The sequence below is a fragment of the Dendropsophus ebraccatus genome, chromosome 15, assembly GCF_027789765.1.
Source record: "Dendropsophus ebraccatus isolate aDenEbr1 chromosome 15, aDenEbr1.pat, whole genome shotgun sequence".
Classification (NCBI taxonomy): Eukaryota; Metazoa; Chordata; class Amphibia; order Anura; family Hylidae; genus Dendropsophus; species Dendropsophus ebraccatus.
In genome coordinates this window covers 24,028,741-24,046,788 of record NC_091468.1, presented here as the reverse complement: position 1 = coordinate 24,046,788, position 18,048 = coordinate 24,028,741, and the positions used below count along the sequence as shown (strand labels likewise).

The following is an 18,048-nucleotide window of genomic DNA, read 5'->3' as shown; positions in this document are numbered from 1 at the left end:
CCTCATAGGTAACATGGAGGTCGTGCTGGATGACTTAGAGGTCAGGTACATCTGAGCTTGTACTGCTACTAAATCAGCACCTATGGCTATGATCTGACACTGGAGAGACACTAAGTTGATGTAAATTGAAGACGTGAAGAACTAAAGTTCTCAAAAACCAAGGCACGAACCAAACAAGGGGCTGTGGAAACATGAATCCTATTAGCCTTATCTTGTATGTTTCCTTATAGATCACCATATAATGGGTTGTGTGCATTGATGGACATCAAACGCATGAGTAAATACAGATAATCAATGTGTCAGCGGTAACATTAAAAGCATTTCCTATTGGAATTGCGATGGTTGAATACCCCCCAGACCGGGATTATTATAATGCCGTCCTTGTGCACTGAACTTATCTGACATCTAAGTGAAAATAATAATAATGCAATTGGGTCCGGACTGCATTGAATTCTGATATATTCTGGGGAAAAAAAATCTGACAGCATCAGACTGTACTTGGCCTAAGGGCTATGGCACAGGAGCTGTTCGTCCAGCCAGCACATTTACCGTACGAGAACAGAAGGCGGTGATGCTGAATTAGGAGCCGTCAAAATAAGGTTATAAAGACTCCGCAGAGTACAGTTACCATTGTAGATGGGGAATACATGTTCTAGTGTACTAAAATCTAAGAAACGGTCCAAAATGGCAAGCACAACCCTACATGTCCTACATGGCCTATAGGAAAGACAGGTGGGATAGTCCAGGGCAGCCTAATTTAGTAGTCACATATGGCTTTGTAGCCCGCAAACTCTGTAGATCTTCCAGTAGACCTACAGTATGCAACTTTTTATCAATGGGGGTCAACAGAAGGTAGGAAGTTCTAGACCCCAGGGTGTTTATGGGGTGTACTCCTGTTGTGTGCGATACAACACCAGTAACCTGCAAAAAGAGGTATTCTTTACCTGTAATCCAGACAATAGCGACAATAACTCCAGCCAAGAGCCCACAAAGAGCTTAGTGTTAGCAGAAGAGTCCTTTCACAGCTTTGTCCCCTTTTCTGTCTAGACGATTCTCCCTCGTGGAGCAGGAATAGGATTTTAAAGTAAATTTCCTCTCAGGGTATGTTCCCAATACGGAATAAGTGCGCATATTTGCTGGTGAATTCTGCCGTCCGCCCAAAGAATTGACATGTTAATTCTTTGGGCAGATGGCAAAATTTGCTGGCGAATATCATTGAGTCTATGGGACGGGCGGAACTTCAAGCGGAGGCCACAAACGGGAATCCACTTGAATTCTCTGCCTATATTCTGTAGTGGGAACATACCCTTAGGGTGGAGTGGGGGCAGTCTTGGGTAAAATCTCCTGAAGAATCACATAGTACAAGCACCACATTGATCACAACTATATTGACCCAAATCTGACAAGATTTAGCTCCTGGTACAGACAAGTCATAGTTATCTTGTTTACGGTTTTACAAGGCAACTGGTCACTCACATGGCCTAGCAAACTGGACTGTATGTTCCAACCCCTCCGGGGCCAGACTACCTAGAAAGGGAGTGTCAAACTCGCAGTCCTCAAGCTAATGCAAAACTATTACTCCCATCATTCCTGGAAAGCCAAAGCTTTGCTTTAGCTGTGCAGGCATTATGGGAATTTACGGTTTGCAACAGTTGAAGGGCCATAGTTTCACATGTGTAACCTGGAATGATCCAGTCCTATGAAGAGAAAAGGGGTGATTTAGGTTTGCATTGATATGTACCCAGGAAATGTAACTGAAGCTGGGATTCTCCTCTCTCAGAACATACTTATAAGTAGAAGCTGAGAAAAGGTCATGTGACCAAGATTCTATACTTCCTTAACACATGTGATCCACAAGTAGTGTAGTATTAAACTCTGAAAATCTACCATACCTCAGATAATGGACTCAAGAGATTCAATATTTGCAGATGACAGCTGTCTATAATGATCGGCTGTCATTAGAAAATATTGGATGTCTTTTTGATGCCGTCAGCAATGATGGCTAAAAAATTAAGTAGCCTATAAGAGAGATTCCTTATCCAGACAACAAGCTTACACTTTTAGTACCTGGGACGGGGTACCAGGACACTGCACTTACGGTATCTGCAAGGATAACTCATCATCTGAGGAGACATTCCTGTATGTAAGCATGTTTGATGACACATGAAGGAGATGCATTTTAGCCAATTTAGTCCCCACTGGCCGTATGTACCCAATACAGCCAGTGTGATGTGACACCAATCATCCAGCAGCTCCACAGCAGTACGGTGGTATATGGGTGCTATCTGGCAGAAAAATAACAGAATTCCCTATTTAAAAGGAACGAAATAGCTGGAAAAACAAAATTAGAACAGAAACATAAAAAATCCCATAATGGACAATGAATTCTCTTTTGCTCTCCACATCCTCTTAACCCTCTGTCGATTCATTTGTTAGATGTTTATTTAAGCGCTCCCTACAGTCCCTACACTGCTCCATTACTGGCTCCAGTCAGGTAGATGCATTCCGACAGAACGTTCTATAATTGATTCCTATGGAGCCTGTCACATGATTAGTTCTTCTATAAAACATTGCTATAAAGTAAGCAATGCAGGGAAAGCTATTTACTGTGTATTCTAAGAGTCAAACCAAAGCCGAAACAAACTAATAGTATTCAAACAGTCTCGTATATAGGAGCAGTATTATAGTAGTTATATTCTTGTATATAGGAGCAGTATTATAGTAGTTATATTTTTGTATATAGGAGCAGTATTATAGTAGTTATATTCTTGTATATAGGAGCAGTATTATAGTAGTTATATTCTTGTATATAGGAGCAGTATTATAGTAGTTATATTCTTGTATATAGGAGCAGTATTATAGTAGTTATAGTCTTGTATATAGGAGCAGTATTATAGTAGTTATATTCTTGTATATAGGAGGCAGTATTATAGTAGTTATATTCTTGTATATAAGAACAGTATTATAGTAGTTATATTCTTGTACATAGGAGCAGGATTATAGTAGTTATATTGCTGTATATAGGGGCAGTATTATAGTACTTATGCTTCAGGAAGATACAGGTGCCGGCACTGTCTGAATACTGCTCAATCAGTAGCTGTGCGCTGGAGTCGGATAAAGGGCTAATAAACTGCACTGGTAAGTAGCCGCGGGTCTCGAACAGAGACAAGGGCAGTACGGTGTATAAAATAGAAAATAAGTCCAAGCACTCACCGGATGAAGGGATCTCTTTGTGCGTTTATTCAGACATCACAGGGAGGGAGCGGTGGCAAGGGTGCGGGAGCGTGTAGCAGACAACTGTTTCGCGCCTCAGCGCTTTGTCAAGTCTTACATCACTACCGGGGGAGGGTAGTTTAAATAGGTTACATCATGTATATGCAAATAATATTCAAAATAGGTGAAAACAAAAAATGTTAAATACAAGTACAAATTATCTCACAAGAAAACACTCCAATCATTCCTCTCATTGAGGCCATTGGGACCGGTCGCATCTAGAGTGGCAATCCATGTTGCCTCTCTCCTGAGGAGGTACTGATGCCTGTCTCCTCCCCTATCAGGTTGATCCACCTTCTCTAAGCCTAGAAAACGCAGGGAGCTCGTGTCACCTTAGTGGACAGAATTCACATGTTCAATAAGGCGGGGAACGCCTTTCCCTGTCCAACTGAATAGGCATGCTCTTTGTACCTGGTCCACATCGGGCATTTAGTTTTGCCAATGTAGAAGGGGTGACATGAGCATACAAGCGCATAGACAGTGTAGGGGGTTCTACAGGTGATGAGGCTATCGATATAGCAGTCTACTCCATTAAGATTAATATAAGCAGTAGGAATAAGCTGCGGGCAGTACTTACAGCTACCACATCTTTTATTTCCTGTCAGAGGAGCTCTAGTGAACCACTCATCTGCCGCTCTTTTCTTTTTGCACGTATTCACATTGAGCTTATCTCCAATGGTGCGGTTTTTGCTGTATGTGATGAGGGGTCCCTGAGCTGCAATCTCCTTCAGGTCATCGTCCTGTTCCAGGATGTGGCAATGTTTCCAGATAGCTTTAGTGATACACTGATTCAGCGGTGAATTTTGAAAAACAAAAGAAAACCTGTTTAACCCTTTCTGTTGTGTGGTTTTGGATCTCAGTAAATCTGATGTGTTCAGCATATTGGCCCTAGTTCTAGCTTCACTAATAACCTGTTCTGGATATCCCCTTGCTAAGAGTCTTCTTTCCATGTCTGCAGCCTGTACAGCAAATGATTGATCATTGCTATTGATACGTTTAAGTCTCACTAGCTGGCTGAATGGGATGGAATCTTTTATGCGTGTGGGGTGAGAGCTAGAATAATGCAAGATGGAATTGCATGCGGTTTCTTTTCTAAACACTGAGGTGTGCAGTGTGTTATCCACTACGTCCACCTGAACGTCCAGAAACTCAAGGTATCGGTTCCCTATCTTATGCGTGAAGACCATATTCACACTATTCACTTCATTAAGGTAGGTGACAAAATCAATAAATTTACTTTCTTCTCCAACCCACACAACGAAGACATCATCCATGTAACGAAAATACGCCCTGATGCTTCCGATGTGTGGGATGTAGTAGTTATATTTTTGTTTATAGGAGGCAGTATCTTAACAGTTTTATAGCAGTTATATTCTAAGGCCATGTTCACATGGCGTAAGACACTGGCCGTTCCATGATCCTGCTGGGTCACAGAACTGCCGGTGTCAGAGAAGATCATCCCAGCCGATACTGCAGTACCCGCCGGATGATCTTCACTGCTGTTGAATTCGGATGCTAGCGCATCCGTGCGCGCCCGCGTTTGAATTCCCCGCTGCACAGAATGGAAGGTATGTATGCACTGACAGATTTTCTGCAGCCACTATTCAATGAATGCCGGCCACAAAAAACTGACATGTCAGTTTTTTGCAGCTCCGCTAGGGATCCCGGTGTATACACTCCGGCTGGGATTCCCTTAGCCTGCAGCGCTACATAAGTTTTTTTTTAGTGTACACACGTGGTTGACCCCCTTTTTTCTGTATGTTACAACCATTGTATATTGTATGTTGTAACCATTTAAAAACTGATCTGTTAAATACACTGCAAAAACCAGTGTGAACCCAGCCTAACAATTATGTTTTTGTACTTAGGAGGCATCTGGTATAGCCATACCTAGTATGGACAGCAAACCGATTATGTATTTGTGGGAACTGTGTAATGCTTCATATAACCAATGGTGATCACTTTGTGCCTGGCTTCCCCACATACTATATCTGATCACTGGGGGTCTCGGCAGCAATATACACGTGATTAATTTAGTGTCAGTGGACTCTTCTTATAAATAGAGACTTGTCCAGAGCGGAGAACCACAGTTAGTTTTACTTTGCACATTATGAGTCTATTTCTGAACCGAAGCAATGAATTTCTCCTCTTTTCTACACAACCTGTCCTTTAGTCATCGGAAAGTGATGTTCTCAGCGTTTTCTTGCACTTCAGGTGTCAGAAGCCTCGCTGAATTTGCATGAAGTAGAAGACAAGCCGGGAAGGGATAAGAAGACTCTTGTGTTTTCCGGCACATGTTTGGATAGCACTTGACAACATAATAGTGTTCGCAGTAGCTGAGGGTCTCTGGCTGCCTCATTCATCTCTTATACATGAACTTTGTGTTTAATAAAATTATAATAAAATAGTGCAACACGCAGCTGAAATCCGCGGCCGTTCACAGTGAGATAAAAATACACGACTTTAAAGCAAATCTGTGAAATATTGGCTCAACCGCTGAGGGATTGTGGGAAGGTTTTGTAGCACTGCACCATCAGAGAGTGCAAAGGGATGTTTTTTTTTTTACTTGTTGGGCTGTTCTATATTGCTATCTATGGAAGATCCTATTGCAGGGCCTGGGGGGATCTAACTGGCTCCAAAAGTCTATACTGAAACATTACCCCATGTACCTGCACTAATTGTATTGGTAGCATGAGAGACTAGCCCTTTAAAATGCTCTTGTAGTTTCAAAATATATATTTTTAAAATCTGTACAGTTTCATTACATTTTCTTTTCAGCATGGTGACAAGGTATTTTGGGGGTATTTACCAGGGCACAGCTGCGCCCATCTTCAGCAGACTGGCAGACAGCTTGGAGGTACACAGCTCAGACTTTCTCACACTCTCCCTCTCTCCTGCACACAGCAGGCACTAAGCCACATCTCTTATTTCCTGTGTTCTGTCTTGGTCTGCCTATTACTACAGACAAAATTTCCCTAACAATAGGTAGCGGCCTACAGATTGCAGAGAATGAAGCACATAGAGGCCCAGACTTTGGAACTGTTTTTCTGGTGCTTTAATAATACATTAGAAATCTCCTGGGCTATCAAAAGGAAGGAAAGATGTTTGAAACGACAATGACCATTTACCGTTTTGGGTTGTTCTTTGCTGCTGTTTATAGATAAGTCTATAGCCATGCCTATTGTGGTTTAACTGATGCCAAAATTCCACCCCTCTCTCCACTTGGAACTGGACTTATTTAACTAGCTGGGTAGGCAATAAATCTGGAATGTTTCATTTCAGTGCCTGACTTTTTGTTTTTCCTTTTCCAGTCTAAGTTCCTATTGCTGGGTTTGGAGTCATCTACTGGGCTCTGTAGTAGAAATCTGTATTAGTTATAAAAGAGTTATCCGACAATTAAAATAAGGATATTTTACTACCTTTCTATGGTTTGTTATGCATTCCTTCTGCTTATCATGCAAATTGCTCTGTTGTCCTCAGCCCAACATCCTCTGCTATACATGCTGTAATGGACTTCCTGTTCCTGTGTACAGAACACTATAGCCGGGAATTCAGCCAACTCTGTCTACACTATAATAAAAATTGATCCCATATAGTTAGTTCTTGGAATCCGGTAATTCAACCAGATAAGTAGTAAATGAGACCAAAAAGTTGCTGCCCATGTGTTACATTTTTTTAAGTACTTTTCTGTCACTGTCTATGAGAGTCACAGGAATCTAACTGACTCCAAGAGTGTGAATGAATCCATACATCTACCAATCAAGATCAGACTAACTCTACAAGCCAGGTAGCCAATGAGACTAGATATTTCTACAAGTCTGTAACTTTTTGGAGTGTGTTTCTTGTTGTCTTCAAATGGTCTTATTGGCAGCCAACTAAAAAAAAAAAAAAAAAAGATCAGATTGCCTCCTGGTATGATGTCACCAGCATAAAAAGAATAAAATTTTTGTCCAAATCTTTGGTTGGCACTTATACACTTAACTATGGAAGACTGCAATAACCCAGGAAATTGGAGGATTCCCAAAAAGTATACACACGGTCATACACACGGTCATACACACATATATAAATAATTGACAAGGCGGCCACTTAAAGAAAACCCAGTGCTGTTTGTGTTACCTATTCGGACCCCAGTATAAGAACCTCTTTTCCCCTTCCTCATTTGTAGCTTCAGCTGAAATTTATAACATGATTTTTTTTAATGTCCTATTGATTTTATTGCACTAGAGAGATGCAATTATGGAGAAAGTGGCAGAACATTACGTAAACTGTGATAAGACGTCTGCAGAATACCAGATAAAATGCCGCATGGATGATATTTCCAGGTAGCTACAACATGAAAGAGACCAGAGATCACATGGAGAATTGATGCTTTCGTTTTCCTTTTCCCTTTTTTTTTTTTTTTTTTAAGTGCAGAAAATAAAATTTGCAGATTGTTTAGCTAAAAGCGCGACTCTTCCCTTAATGACTTTCTCTTTTCGTCTACAGAATATTTGCATTGCGTAAAAGCTGCTATAAATGGGAAAATAGAATGAATTATTTAGCAGTGTTTTCACTTATTTTACAAACATACTGTAAAATGTACGGATACAGTTCGTTCTGTGTTACACCGGCAAACTAATTACATCATGTTGGAAATTTTTTGAAAAAATAAAATAAAATAAAACCCATTAATATAATAAGATAATGGTGGGGTATAGAAATTATAGCTGGTACCAAAATTAACATCTGGTGCTAAAACAAAGAGGTTATGTATATGGTACTAAGTCTGAGGCTATGTTCACACACAGTATTTTTGCTCAGTATTTTGGTCAGTATTTTTCAACTAAAACCAGGAGTGGATTGAAGACACAGAAAGGTTATGTTCACGGCCATCCACTCAATTTCAGCAGTGTGTGAGCATAGCCTTTCTGTGTTTTTAATCCACTCCTGGTTTTAGTTGAAAAATACTGAGCAAAAATACTGTGTGTGAACATAGCCTTATAATAAAATACTTACGTATCTAATAACAAGTCTATTAATGAAACCCTCATCTATCTGGTACTGAGTCTAATAGGAAAATCCTCATATATCTGGTGCCAAGTCTCATATACAGTAGTATATAGGCATAAAGCATTTAAAGGGAAACTAACAGCAGGTTAGAAGTGTCTAACCTTCGGATAGCTCCCTATAGCGCACAGGGCGCTGAGGATGAAGGTGAGGTTCTTATCTTTATCCTCAGTGACATTTTAGTGCTATAAGCAGCTTATTCCCTATGCTATTAAGTGGTTTTGGTGCTGTACCCAGTACTTTACCCAGTGCACCGATCCACCCTGGGCCGGCCCACTCTATTGATATTCATTAGGAGAGGCGGATCAGTGCATGGGGCAGTAGCTCCACCCCCAGTGCACCAAAATGACTTATTAGCATAGGACATAAACTGCTGATAGCACAGAAACGGCGATGAGGATAAAGGTGAGAACTTTCCCTTCATCCTTAGTGCCTCGTGTGCTACAGCGAGATATCAGCAGGTTACATGGTTCTAAACTGTTGATACTTTCCTTTAAAATGGGAAAACAAGAATTTATTAGTGTAAATGACTCTGTATAATGAAAAGTTAAAGGGAACCAATCAGCCCGTTTGGGCTGATATGGTTCCCTGGATCATTGTATAAAGCACCTGGAGCGGCCGCGGCACGTACCGGCCACGACCGCAGCAGGTGCTTTATAACAGAGAAAATTACTTTTATTCCCCGGCTCGTGACTAGATACGAGCGGGGAAGTAGTCATGGTGGGCGGCTCTAGTCACTGCGCTCTGCCTGTCAGCGCGCTCAGAGGGGATGATTGACAGGCAGAGAGGTCCGTTACTGGCCTCTCTGCCTGTCAATCATCCCGCCGAGCGCGCTGACAGGCAGAGCGCTGTGACTAGATACGAGCGGGGAGCCGCCCACCATGACTACTTCCCCGCTCGTATCTAGTCACGAGCCGGGGAATAAAAGTAATTTTCTCCGTTATAAAGCACCTGCTGCGGCCGTGGCCGGTACGTCCTGGGGCCGCTCCAGGTGCTTTATACAATGATCCAGGGAACCATATCAGCTCAAACAGGCTGATTGGTTCCCTTTAAAGAAAAAATGTATCAATGTGGCCTCTTTCTGGTGCGTCATCGAACCATACCTGACACCAAGTGTAATAAAGAAGTCCATGACTAGTTCTGTGCTATGGCTGGTTACATAATAGAACATGTTTCATAGCGACATTCTTACAGAACTGGTGCCAAGTCTGATAATAAAGTCCTTCCGAATCTGGTGCCAAGTCTAATAAGGTGTCAGATCTAATATAGAGATATCTGGTACCAAGCATAAAAAGTAGAAATATATCAAGCTCAAAGCCAAATACGCGATGCCGCCAAATGACAGGCTTATTATTTCACTCCTTACCAATCTAGTGCCAAGACTATTCATTACATGTTTATAAATCTAGTGCTAATCCTTACATAACGCTGCCAAGTCTGACACTGAGACTAAGCTAAAAAGCAGAATCTAGTACCAAGCCTAACAAGCTGTGCTGCTAAGTCCAATATCAAACATGTTGCATATCTGGTGCCAAGTCTAGACTGAAGTTCTGTACCTGGTGCCAACCCTAATAATACATTACTAACATAGCTGATGCCAATGCTTCTAATGTAACCAAACCTAGTATTTTAATATCACATCTAGTGTCAGGCCTAATTTATAGAACCAAACTTGGTGCCAATTTAAAAGTCAACTCTTCACATACTTATCGACTGCTGTATGTCCTGCAGGAAGTGGTGCATTCTTTCCAGTCTGACACCTTGCTCTCTGCTTCCACCTCTGTCCTTGTCAGGAACTGTCCAGAGCAGCAGCAAATCCCCATAGGAAACCTCTCCTGCTCTGGGCAGTTCCTGACATGTACAGCAGAAAGCACTGTGTCAGTGCCTGAGAAGTACCGGAAGACTGTATATTTTTAAATAGAAGCAAATTACAAATGTATATAACTTTCTGAAAACAGTTGATTTGAAACAAAAATATTTTCGTCAGAATACCCCTTTAATTTGAGGTGCATACCTAATACCAAGTCCAATATGAACATCTAGCAACCAATCAGATTCAACCTTTCATTTTCCAAAGAGTCTGTGAGGAATGAAAGGTGGAATCTGATTGGCTGCTAGGGGCAACTGAGCCAGTTTCACTTTAAACCATATTTGATAAATCTCCCCCATATGAGGTGTTAGGCCTAATTTGAAGACCCGAATGTTCTGCCCAATCTAATATGAGACGCATATCTACTACCAGGTGTAATCTCAAGATGAAACCTGTTGTCAGGCCAAGAAAGCAGAGTATATGGTGTCAAGGCGTAATATCCCAAAGGACTCTGGTACAACCCTAATCTGAAAGAACGAATAGGAGCCATTCTGTCCACCCATTTATTTGAAATTGGTAAAATTCGATATGATTTAAAGGGGCCCAGTAAAACTTTTAGAATGTTTCTTCCCTAGCGGAGAACGTAACAAATATTCTAGCTGTACCTCTCCCTACGGCACCTCACCGATCCCACCTCCACATCTGACAGGGAGCGGTCTAGGCAGGGACAGCCCGCTCAGCCAATCACTGGCAACCATCAAAAGTTTTAAGGGGCCGGATAATCCCTTTAATTTTATAACTGTAATCTAAACATGGAAATTCTGAGAGTGTTTTCAGCAGGTGTCGTAGGAGGGACAGCCGGGTATATGGAGGCGAGATGATTTATGGATTGACGAGGAGACTAATGATCCGGGGGACTAATGGCGTGTGGGTTTGGCCCCCAGGTGTATCCCGTTTGTGCTGCCATCTTTCTAGCTTACAATGTAGGTTCCGCAGACATGATAATATGCCGATTATTACTATGATTGGATATTCTATTCCTCAGGTTTTTGGCCTGGGATACTACATCACTCATCATCTTGGCGTTCGATCCCCCTAGTCCTCTTACTGCTGAGTAACTGCCTGCGGTTGCTAATCATGACTCACTGATGAAGCCGAATCAGTGGCAGGAAGCCATCCGATAATGAGAGCAAAGAACGTCCCCGATCACAGATCCCCCCTCAACCCAACTACCCCTCCCCCTACCTTCCTATCGCCGCCTGCGGTCTGATCACTGACAAAGTGCAAAACACTTTAACGGAGCGAGCGAGATTGTCTAGTGTTGGTTTAATAAAACTCCTAATTATACAGCGGTGCTTGAGAAGGAGCCGCTTCCTTGAGCAATTTCAGGGGACCCAGCCAAAGATACATTATTCATCAACGCAGAATCTGGAGCCGAGATCTGACGGGGTTAACTCCTTCACTGCTGCTCGGCACTAAGCGGGTGTGAGGGGATGTGGATATGTAGGGGTGGGGGGAAATGGTCCTTAAAAAGTGACAAGTTATCAATGGGCAAGACATAGGCAAAAGTATGTGCACCCCCCTGTAGCCCCTTTATCCTGACTGATAGATAGAAGGTGAATAAAGTTAAGTATACAGCCATATAACCTCTATAGACCAGGAGTAGGGAACCTTGGCGCTCCAGCTTTAGCTTTGGCTGTCCAGGCATGATGGGAGTTGTAGTTTTGCAACAGCTGGAGAGCCAAGGTTCCCTACCCCTGCCATACAGTAACCTAAGCGTTGGAATAGGGAGAAGTCACCAGACATATATGAAGTACAGGGATACAGAATTTACTGAGTAAGCTTAACTCATATACAGAGAGAACCAAGTGCCGAAACACGTTGTGCACATACAGTATAACATCAGCCCAGGAAGTAGGTATATAAATAGGGGTGCCAGCATGGGGGGCAGGGGTGTCCCAACAATCCCTGGGTTTCACTGATATCATGAGAGCATGTCCTCCATACATAGCACTATGTGTCAGTGGATCAGAAGAGATGGTCGCCGAAGATTTTTGGGACACAGAAAATAAATTGCAACGATATAAGGAAATCTACAATTAGGTCACATGACCCTATCCAGAGCGTCTGAGCGATAGTCCAGGACCCCTGACCCCAGCATAGTCACATAAGTGTATACACATCTCATCACACACATCACTGACTTCTCAGTGTACATAAATGCCGGACCCCCAGCCCTATGTAATATAATAGAAGCCGGATACATATAATCACTTACTACATACCAGGATCCAACAACAACTCAGCAACCTTTGGGTACAGGGTAATGACACTTGGGGTACAGGATGATGTCACTTGGGGTACAGGATAATGACACTTGGGGTACAGGATAATGACACTTGGGGTACATGATGATGTCACTTAGGGTACAGGATAATGACAATTGGGGTACAGGATAATGACACTTGGGGTACAGGATGATGACACTTGGGGTACAGGATGATGACACTTGGGGTACAGGATAATGACACTTGGGGTACAGGATAATGACTCATGGAGTACAGGATAATGACAGTTGGGGTACATAATGATGTCACTTGGGGTAGAGGATAATGAGACTTGGGGTACAGGATAATGAGACACTGACACTTGGGGTACAGGATGATGACACTAGGGGTGCAGGATAATGACACTTGGGGTGCAGGATGATGACACTTGGGGTGCAGGATGATGACACTTGGGGTGCAGGATGATGACACTAGGGGTGCAGGATGATGACACTAGGGGTGCAGGATGATGACACTTGGGGTGCAGGATGATGACACTTGGGGTGCAGGATGATGACACTTGGGGTGCAGGATGATGACACTAGGGTGCAGGATGATGACACTTGGGGTGCAGGATGATGACACTAGGGGTGCAGGATGATGACACTAGGGGTGCAGGATGATGACACTTGGGGTGCAGGATGATGACACTAGGGGTGCAGGATGATGACACTTGGGGTGCAGGATGATGACACTAGGGGTGCAGGATGATGACACTTGGGTGCAGGATGATGACACTAGGGGTGCAGGATGATGACACTTGGGTGCAGGATGATGACACTAGGGTGCAGGATGATGACACTTGGGGTGCAGGATGATGACACTTGGGGTGCAGGATGATGACACTAGGGGTGCAGGATGATGACACTAGGGGTGCAGGATGATGACACTTGGGGTGCAGGATGATGACACTAGGGGTGCAGGATGATGACACTTGGGGTGCAGGATGATGACACTAGGGGTGCAGGATGATGACACTTGGGTGCAGGATGATGACACTAGGGGTGCAGGATGATAACACTAGGGGTGCAGGATGATAACACTAGGGGTGCAGGATAATGACACTAGGGGTGCAGGATGATGACACTTGGGGTGCAGGATGATGACACTAGGGGTGCAGGATGATGACACTAGGGGTGCAGGATGATGACACTTGGGGTGCAGGATGATGACACTTGGGGTGCAGGATGATGACACTTGGGGTGCAGGATGATGACACTAGGGTGCAGGATGATGACACTTGGGGTGACGGATGATGACACTAGGGGTGCAGGATGATGACACTAGGGGTGCAGGATGATGACACTTGGGGTGCAGGATGATGACACTAGGGGTGCAGGATGATGACACTAGGGGTGCAGGATGATGACACTTGGGGTGCAGGATGATGACACTTGGGGTACAGGATGGTGACACTTGGGGTGCAGGATGATGACACTTGAGGTGCAGGGCAGAGACACTCGGGGTTCCCCCATCCATCACACATAGCCGGGGGGCTGGGTGTCTCCGGGGTCCTCCCCACCTGTCTCTCACCTGTACGCCGCCACCATCACACTGTGGAGTTCACCTGTAACTTTGTGGCCGGGTGGCAGGCGGTAGCGGCAGCGGAGGGGACATTATAAGGTTATTACAGGACAGCAGCTCTTCCCCCCGCACTTCTCCCCGTCAGTCTTACCTTTGTCTGCTCTCCCTCCGCTTCTTCATCCGCTTCTAACTTCCTCCTGCCCCCCAGTAAGAAGATGAGGATGGCGATCCACACCAGCCCGATGAGGGACAGGACCAGCCTGCGCGCCATGCGCCTCATAGTCTGGGGGGTCCTCATGAGGAGCTGGGGGGTCATGGGAGCTGCCGCCGCTCCTCCGGTGTGCCCGTCCTCGGCATGTGTCCCCCGGTGCTGCCCGGCCTGGCCGCTCTCTCTCAGGGTCTCTGGGAGGGGATGTGCGGAGCCGGCGGAGCCCGGAGACCCCCGGAGCAGGCAGCGCTCCGATCCCGCTGCCCAACACAAGTATATAGCGGCGGAGAGAGGAGCGCGGTGTGGAGGGGAGCCGAGCGCCCCCTGCTGCCTGACACCGGCACCTGCAGGGGATGCTGCTGCTGCCTCGTGTACCAGACCCTGCCCACCGCACACCTGCCCAGGTGAGGGGCCACAGCGCGGGGCCCGGGCGGCTACACGGGCGGGACGTGGTGGGGAACAGTGTGCGGGACTAATCCATAGAGAGAGAGACATATGGGAGAGAGAGAGGGAGAGAGAGAGAGAGAGAGAGAGAGATAGGAGATAGATAGATAGATAGATAGATAGATAGATAGATAGATAGATAGATAGATAGATAGATAGATAGATAGATAGATAGATAGATAGGAGATAGGAGATAGATAGATAGATAGATAGATATAGGAGATAGATACATGCTGGGTGCCTGCTGTGCCACCTTGATCCACAGGTGTCTAGATGAGCAAAAAATGACTGCGGCACTCCAGACTTGGTGAGAAAAAATTCAAATGGTGATTTTTTTTCATGCAAAAAAGACATAGAAAAATCAGCGCCGCTGTTTCAGTCCTTCTATTCGGACCCTTTTCAACCTTTTCATCTGGCTTTTTTCTCACCAAGTCTGGAGTGCCGCAGTCATTTTTTGCTCATCTAGATAGAAAGAAGATAGATAGATAGATAGGAGATAGATAGATAGGAGATAGATAGATAGATAGATAGATAGGGGATAGATAGATAGATAGATAGATAGATAGATAGATAGATAGATAGATAGATAGGAGATAGATAGATAGATAGATAGATAGATAGATAGATAGATAGATAGATAGATAGGAGATAGATAGATAGATAGATAGATAGATAGATAGATAGATAGATAGATAGCAGATGACAATACTGTAGTTTCTGAGAGGATAACCATTCTATAAGTGGTGATAAAGTAAAGGGGAAGTGATGGATATGTAGAGGCTCCTAGTGGCTGGAATCTGTGGGTCACAACTATCATTCTGTACAGTATTGGCAGATATAAGGGGATTGTCTGTTCATTTGTACTACAACTCCCAGCATATCCTGAGGGCTGTAGACTGTCAGTAAATGCTGGGAGTTGTAATGCCTGCAGCTGTTGTACTTGGAGGGTCCTAGGTGCATTATACACCGGACAGGGGCGGACACAGACTGCAGAGGGCCTCAGTGCAAAAAATGTGTTTGGGCCCCCATAACCTATTTGTATCTCCACCTTTCTGCCTTGAAGTCATACACATATGTACACCCGGGAATCCGGTACATGTGTCCTGGTTTCTCGGGAGGGGCCTACAGCACAGATGTAGGGGACCACTGGAGGACTGTACTGCAGTCTGTGCAGTCTGTGCCTTAGTGTGGGACTAGGGTACCTGTGGCCCACCAATAGAAATGATCATGGGGGGGGGCACCCAAATAAAGAACCTATCAGAAGCGACATGCTGACCTGGTCCCATCCTGTGCTGATGTATCTGTGACCACAGCTGCCTGAATAACAATAACTACAACTCTCAGAATGCCTTACACTTATGAAGCTCTCAGAGAATGCTGGGAATTGTAGTTTCAGAGGGGACAACCCCTTGAGTTATTTGTACTTCAAATCCCAGCACATCCTAAGGGCTGCAGTAAATGCTGGGAGTTGTAGTGTTTACAGCTGTTGTACTTGGAGGGTCCTGGGTGCATTGTACACTGGATGCTCTGGGGGGGGGGGGGGGGGGGGGGTGGAGGTGACAGTACATAGCTCAGAGTGTGGAAGTGACCCCAGAACAGCACTAATAGGGGATAGAACCAATCACTGTTCGGGCATGGGGGGGAGACATGTACTGTATGTGGCTGCACAGGTGGGATACATGTACTGTACGTGGCTGCACATGTGGGACACATGTACTGTATGTGGCTGCACAGGTGGGATACATGTACTGTATGTGGCTGCACAAGTGGGATACATGTACTGTATGTGGCTGCACAGGTGGGATACATGTACTGTATGTAGCTGTACAGGTGGGATACATGTACTGTATGTGGCTGCACAGGTGGGATACATGTACTGTATGTAGCTGTACAGGTGGGATACATGTACTGTATGTGGCTGCACATGTGGGATACATGTACTGTATGTGGCTGCACAGGTGGGATACATGTACTGTATGTGGCTGCACAAGTGGGATACATGTACTGTATGTGGCTGCACAGGTGGGATACATGTACTGTATGTAGCTGTACAGGTGGGATACATGTACTGTATGTGGCTGCACATGTGGGATACATGTACTGTATGTGGCTGCTTCGGGTGGATACATGTACTGTATGTGGCTGCACAGGTGGGATACATTTACTGTATGTGGCTGCTTCGGGTGGATACATGTACTGTATGTGGCTGCACATGTGGGATACATGTACTGTATGTGGCTGCTTCTGGTGGATACATGTACTGTATGTGGCTGCACAGGTGGGATACATGTACTGTATGTGGATGCACAGGTGGGATACATGTACTGTATGTAGCTGCACAGGTGGGATACAAGTACTGTGTGTGGCTGCACAGGTGGGATACATGTACTGTATGTGGCTGCCCAGGTGGGAGACATGTACTGTATGTGGCTGCACAGGTGGGATACATGTACTGTGTGTGGCTGCACAGGTGGGATACATGTACTGTATGTGGCTGCACAGGTGGGATACTTGTACTGTATGTGGCTGCACAGGTGGGATACATGTACTGTGTGTGGCTGCTTAGGGGGGAGATGAGAGAAAAAAACACCATGCTGCAGGGGGAGGGGGGCAAAGTTATTGGCAAAAAAAGGTATAAACTTACAATTAAACATCAGCATCAAAGAGGGGTGGGGGCACCTCTGGGGGCATTATTAGTTCATGGGGGCACCTCTGGGGGCATTATTAGTATATGGGGGCACCTCTGGGGGCATTATTAGTTCATGGGGGCACCTCTGGGGGCATTATTAGTATATGGGGGCACCTCTGGGGGCATTATTAGTTCATGGGGGCACCTCTGGGGGCATTATTAGCTCATGGGGGCACCTCTGGGGGCATTATTAGTATATGGAGGCCACCCCTGGGGCATTATTAGTATATGGGGGCACCTCTGGGGGCATTATTAGTTCATGGGGGCACCTCTGGGGGCATTATTAGTTCATGGGGGCATCTCTGGGGGCATTATTAGCTCATGGGGGAACCTCTGGGGGCATTATTAGTATATGGAGGCCACCCCTGGGGCATTATTAGTATATGGGGGCACCTCTAGGGGCATTATTAGTTCATGGGGGCACCTCTGGGGGCATTATTAGTTCATGGGGGCACCTCTGGGGGCATTATTAGTTTATGGGGGAACCTCTGGGGGCATTATTAGCTCATGGGGGCACAGCAGGGGATCCTACATACAGGGGGCACAGCAGGGGATCCTACATACAGGGGGCACAGCAGGGGATCCTACATAGAGGGGGCATCCCACATTCCTACTCGCTTTACTGCACATAACACCAAACAGCGCAGTTACTATGGGAGCCGACAGGAGGGAGGAAGGGAAGGAAGTTGCTAGAAATGTGCGGAGCCTAAATTGTTTGTCTCGC

General features: G+C 45.0%; 2 protein-coding genes across 2 annotated transcripts in view; both read right to left on the bottom strand.

The window, feature by feature from the left end:
- The window catches only part of GALNT14 (polypeptide N-acetylgalactosaminyltransferase 14), a 337,247-nt gene extending 322,783 nt beyond the window's left edge, over positions 1 to 14,464 (bottom strand). Inside the window, exon 1 of the mRNA XM_069955032.1 lies at positions 14,135 to 14,464. Coding sequence (XP_069811133.1) covers positions 14,135 to 14,299 — 165 coding nt within the window. The 5' untranslated portion in view covers positions 14,300 to 14,464. The remainder of the gene's footprint in view (positions 1 to 14,134) is intronic.
- The window catches only part of LOC138773987 (calpain-8-like), a 613,980-nt gene that overhangs the window by 439,025 nt on the left and 156,907 nt on the right, over positions 1 to 18,048 (bottom strand). The gene's annotated exons all lie outside the window — the stretch shown is intronic.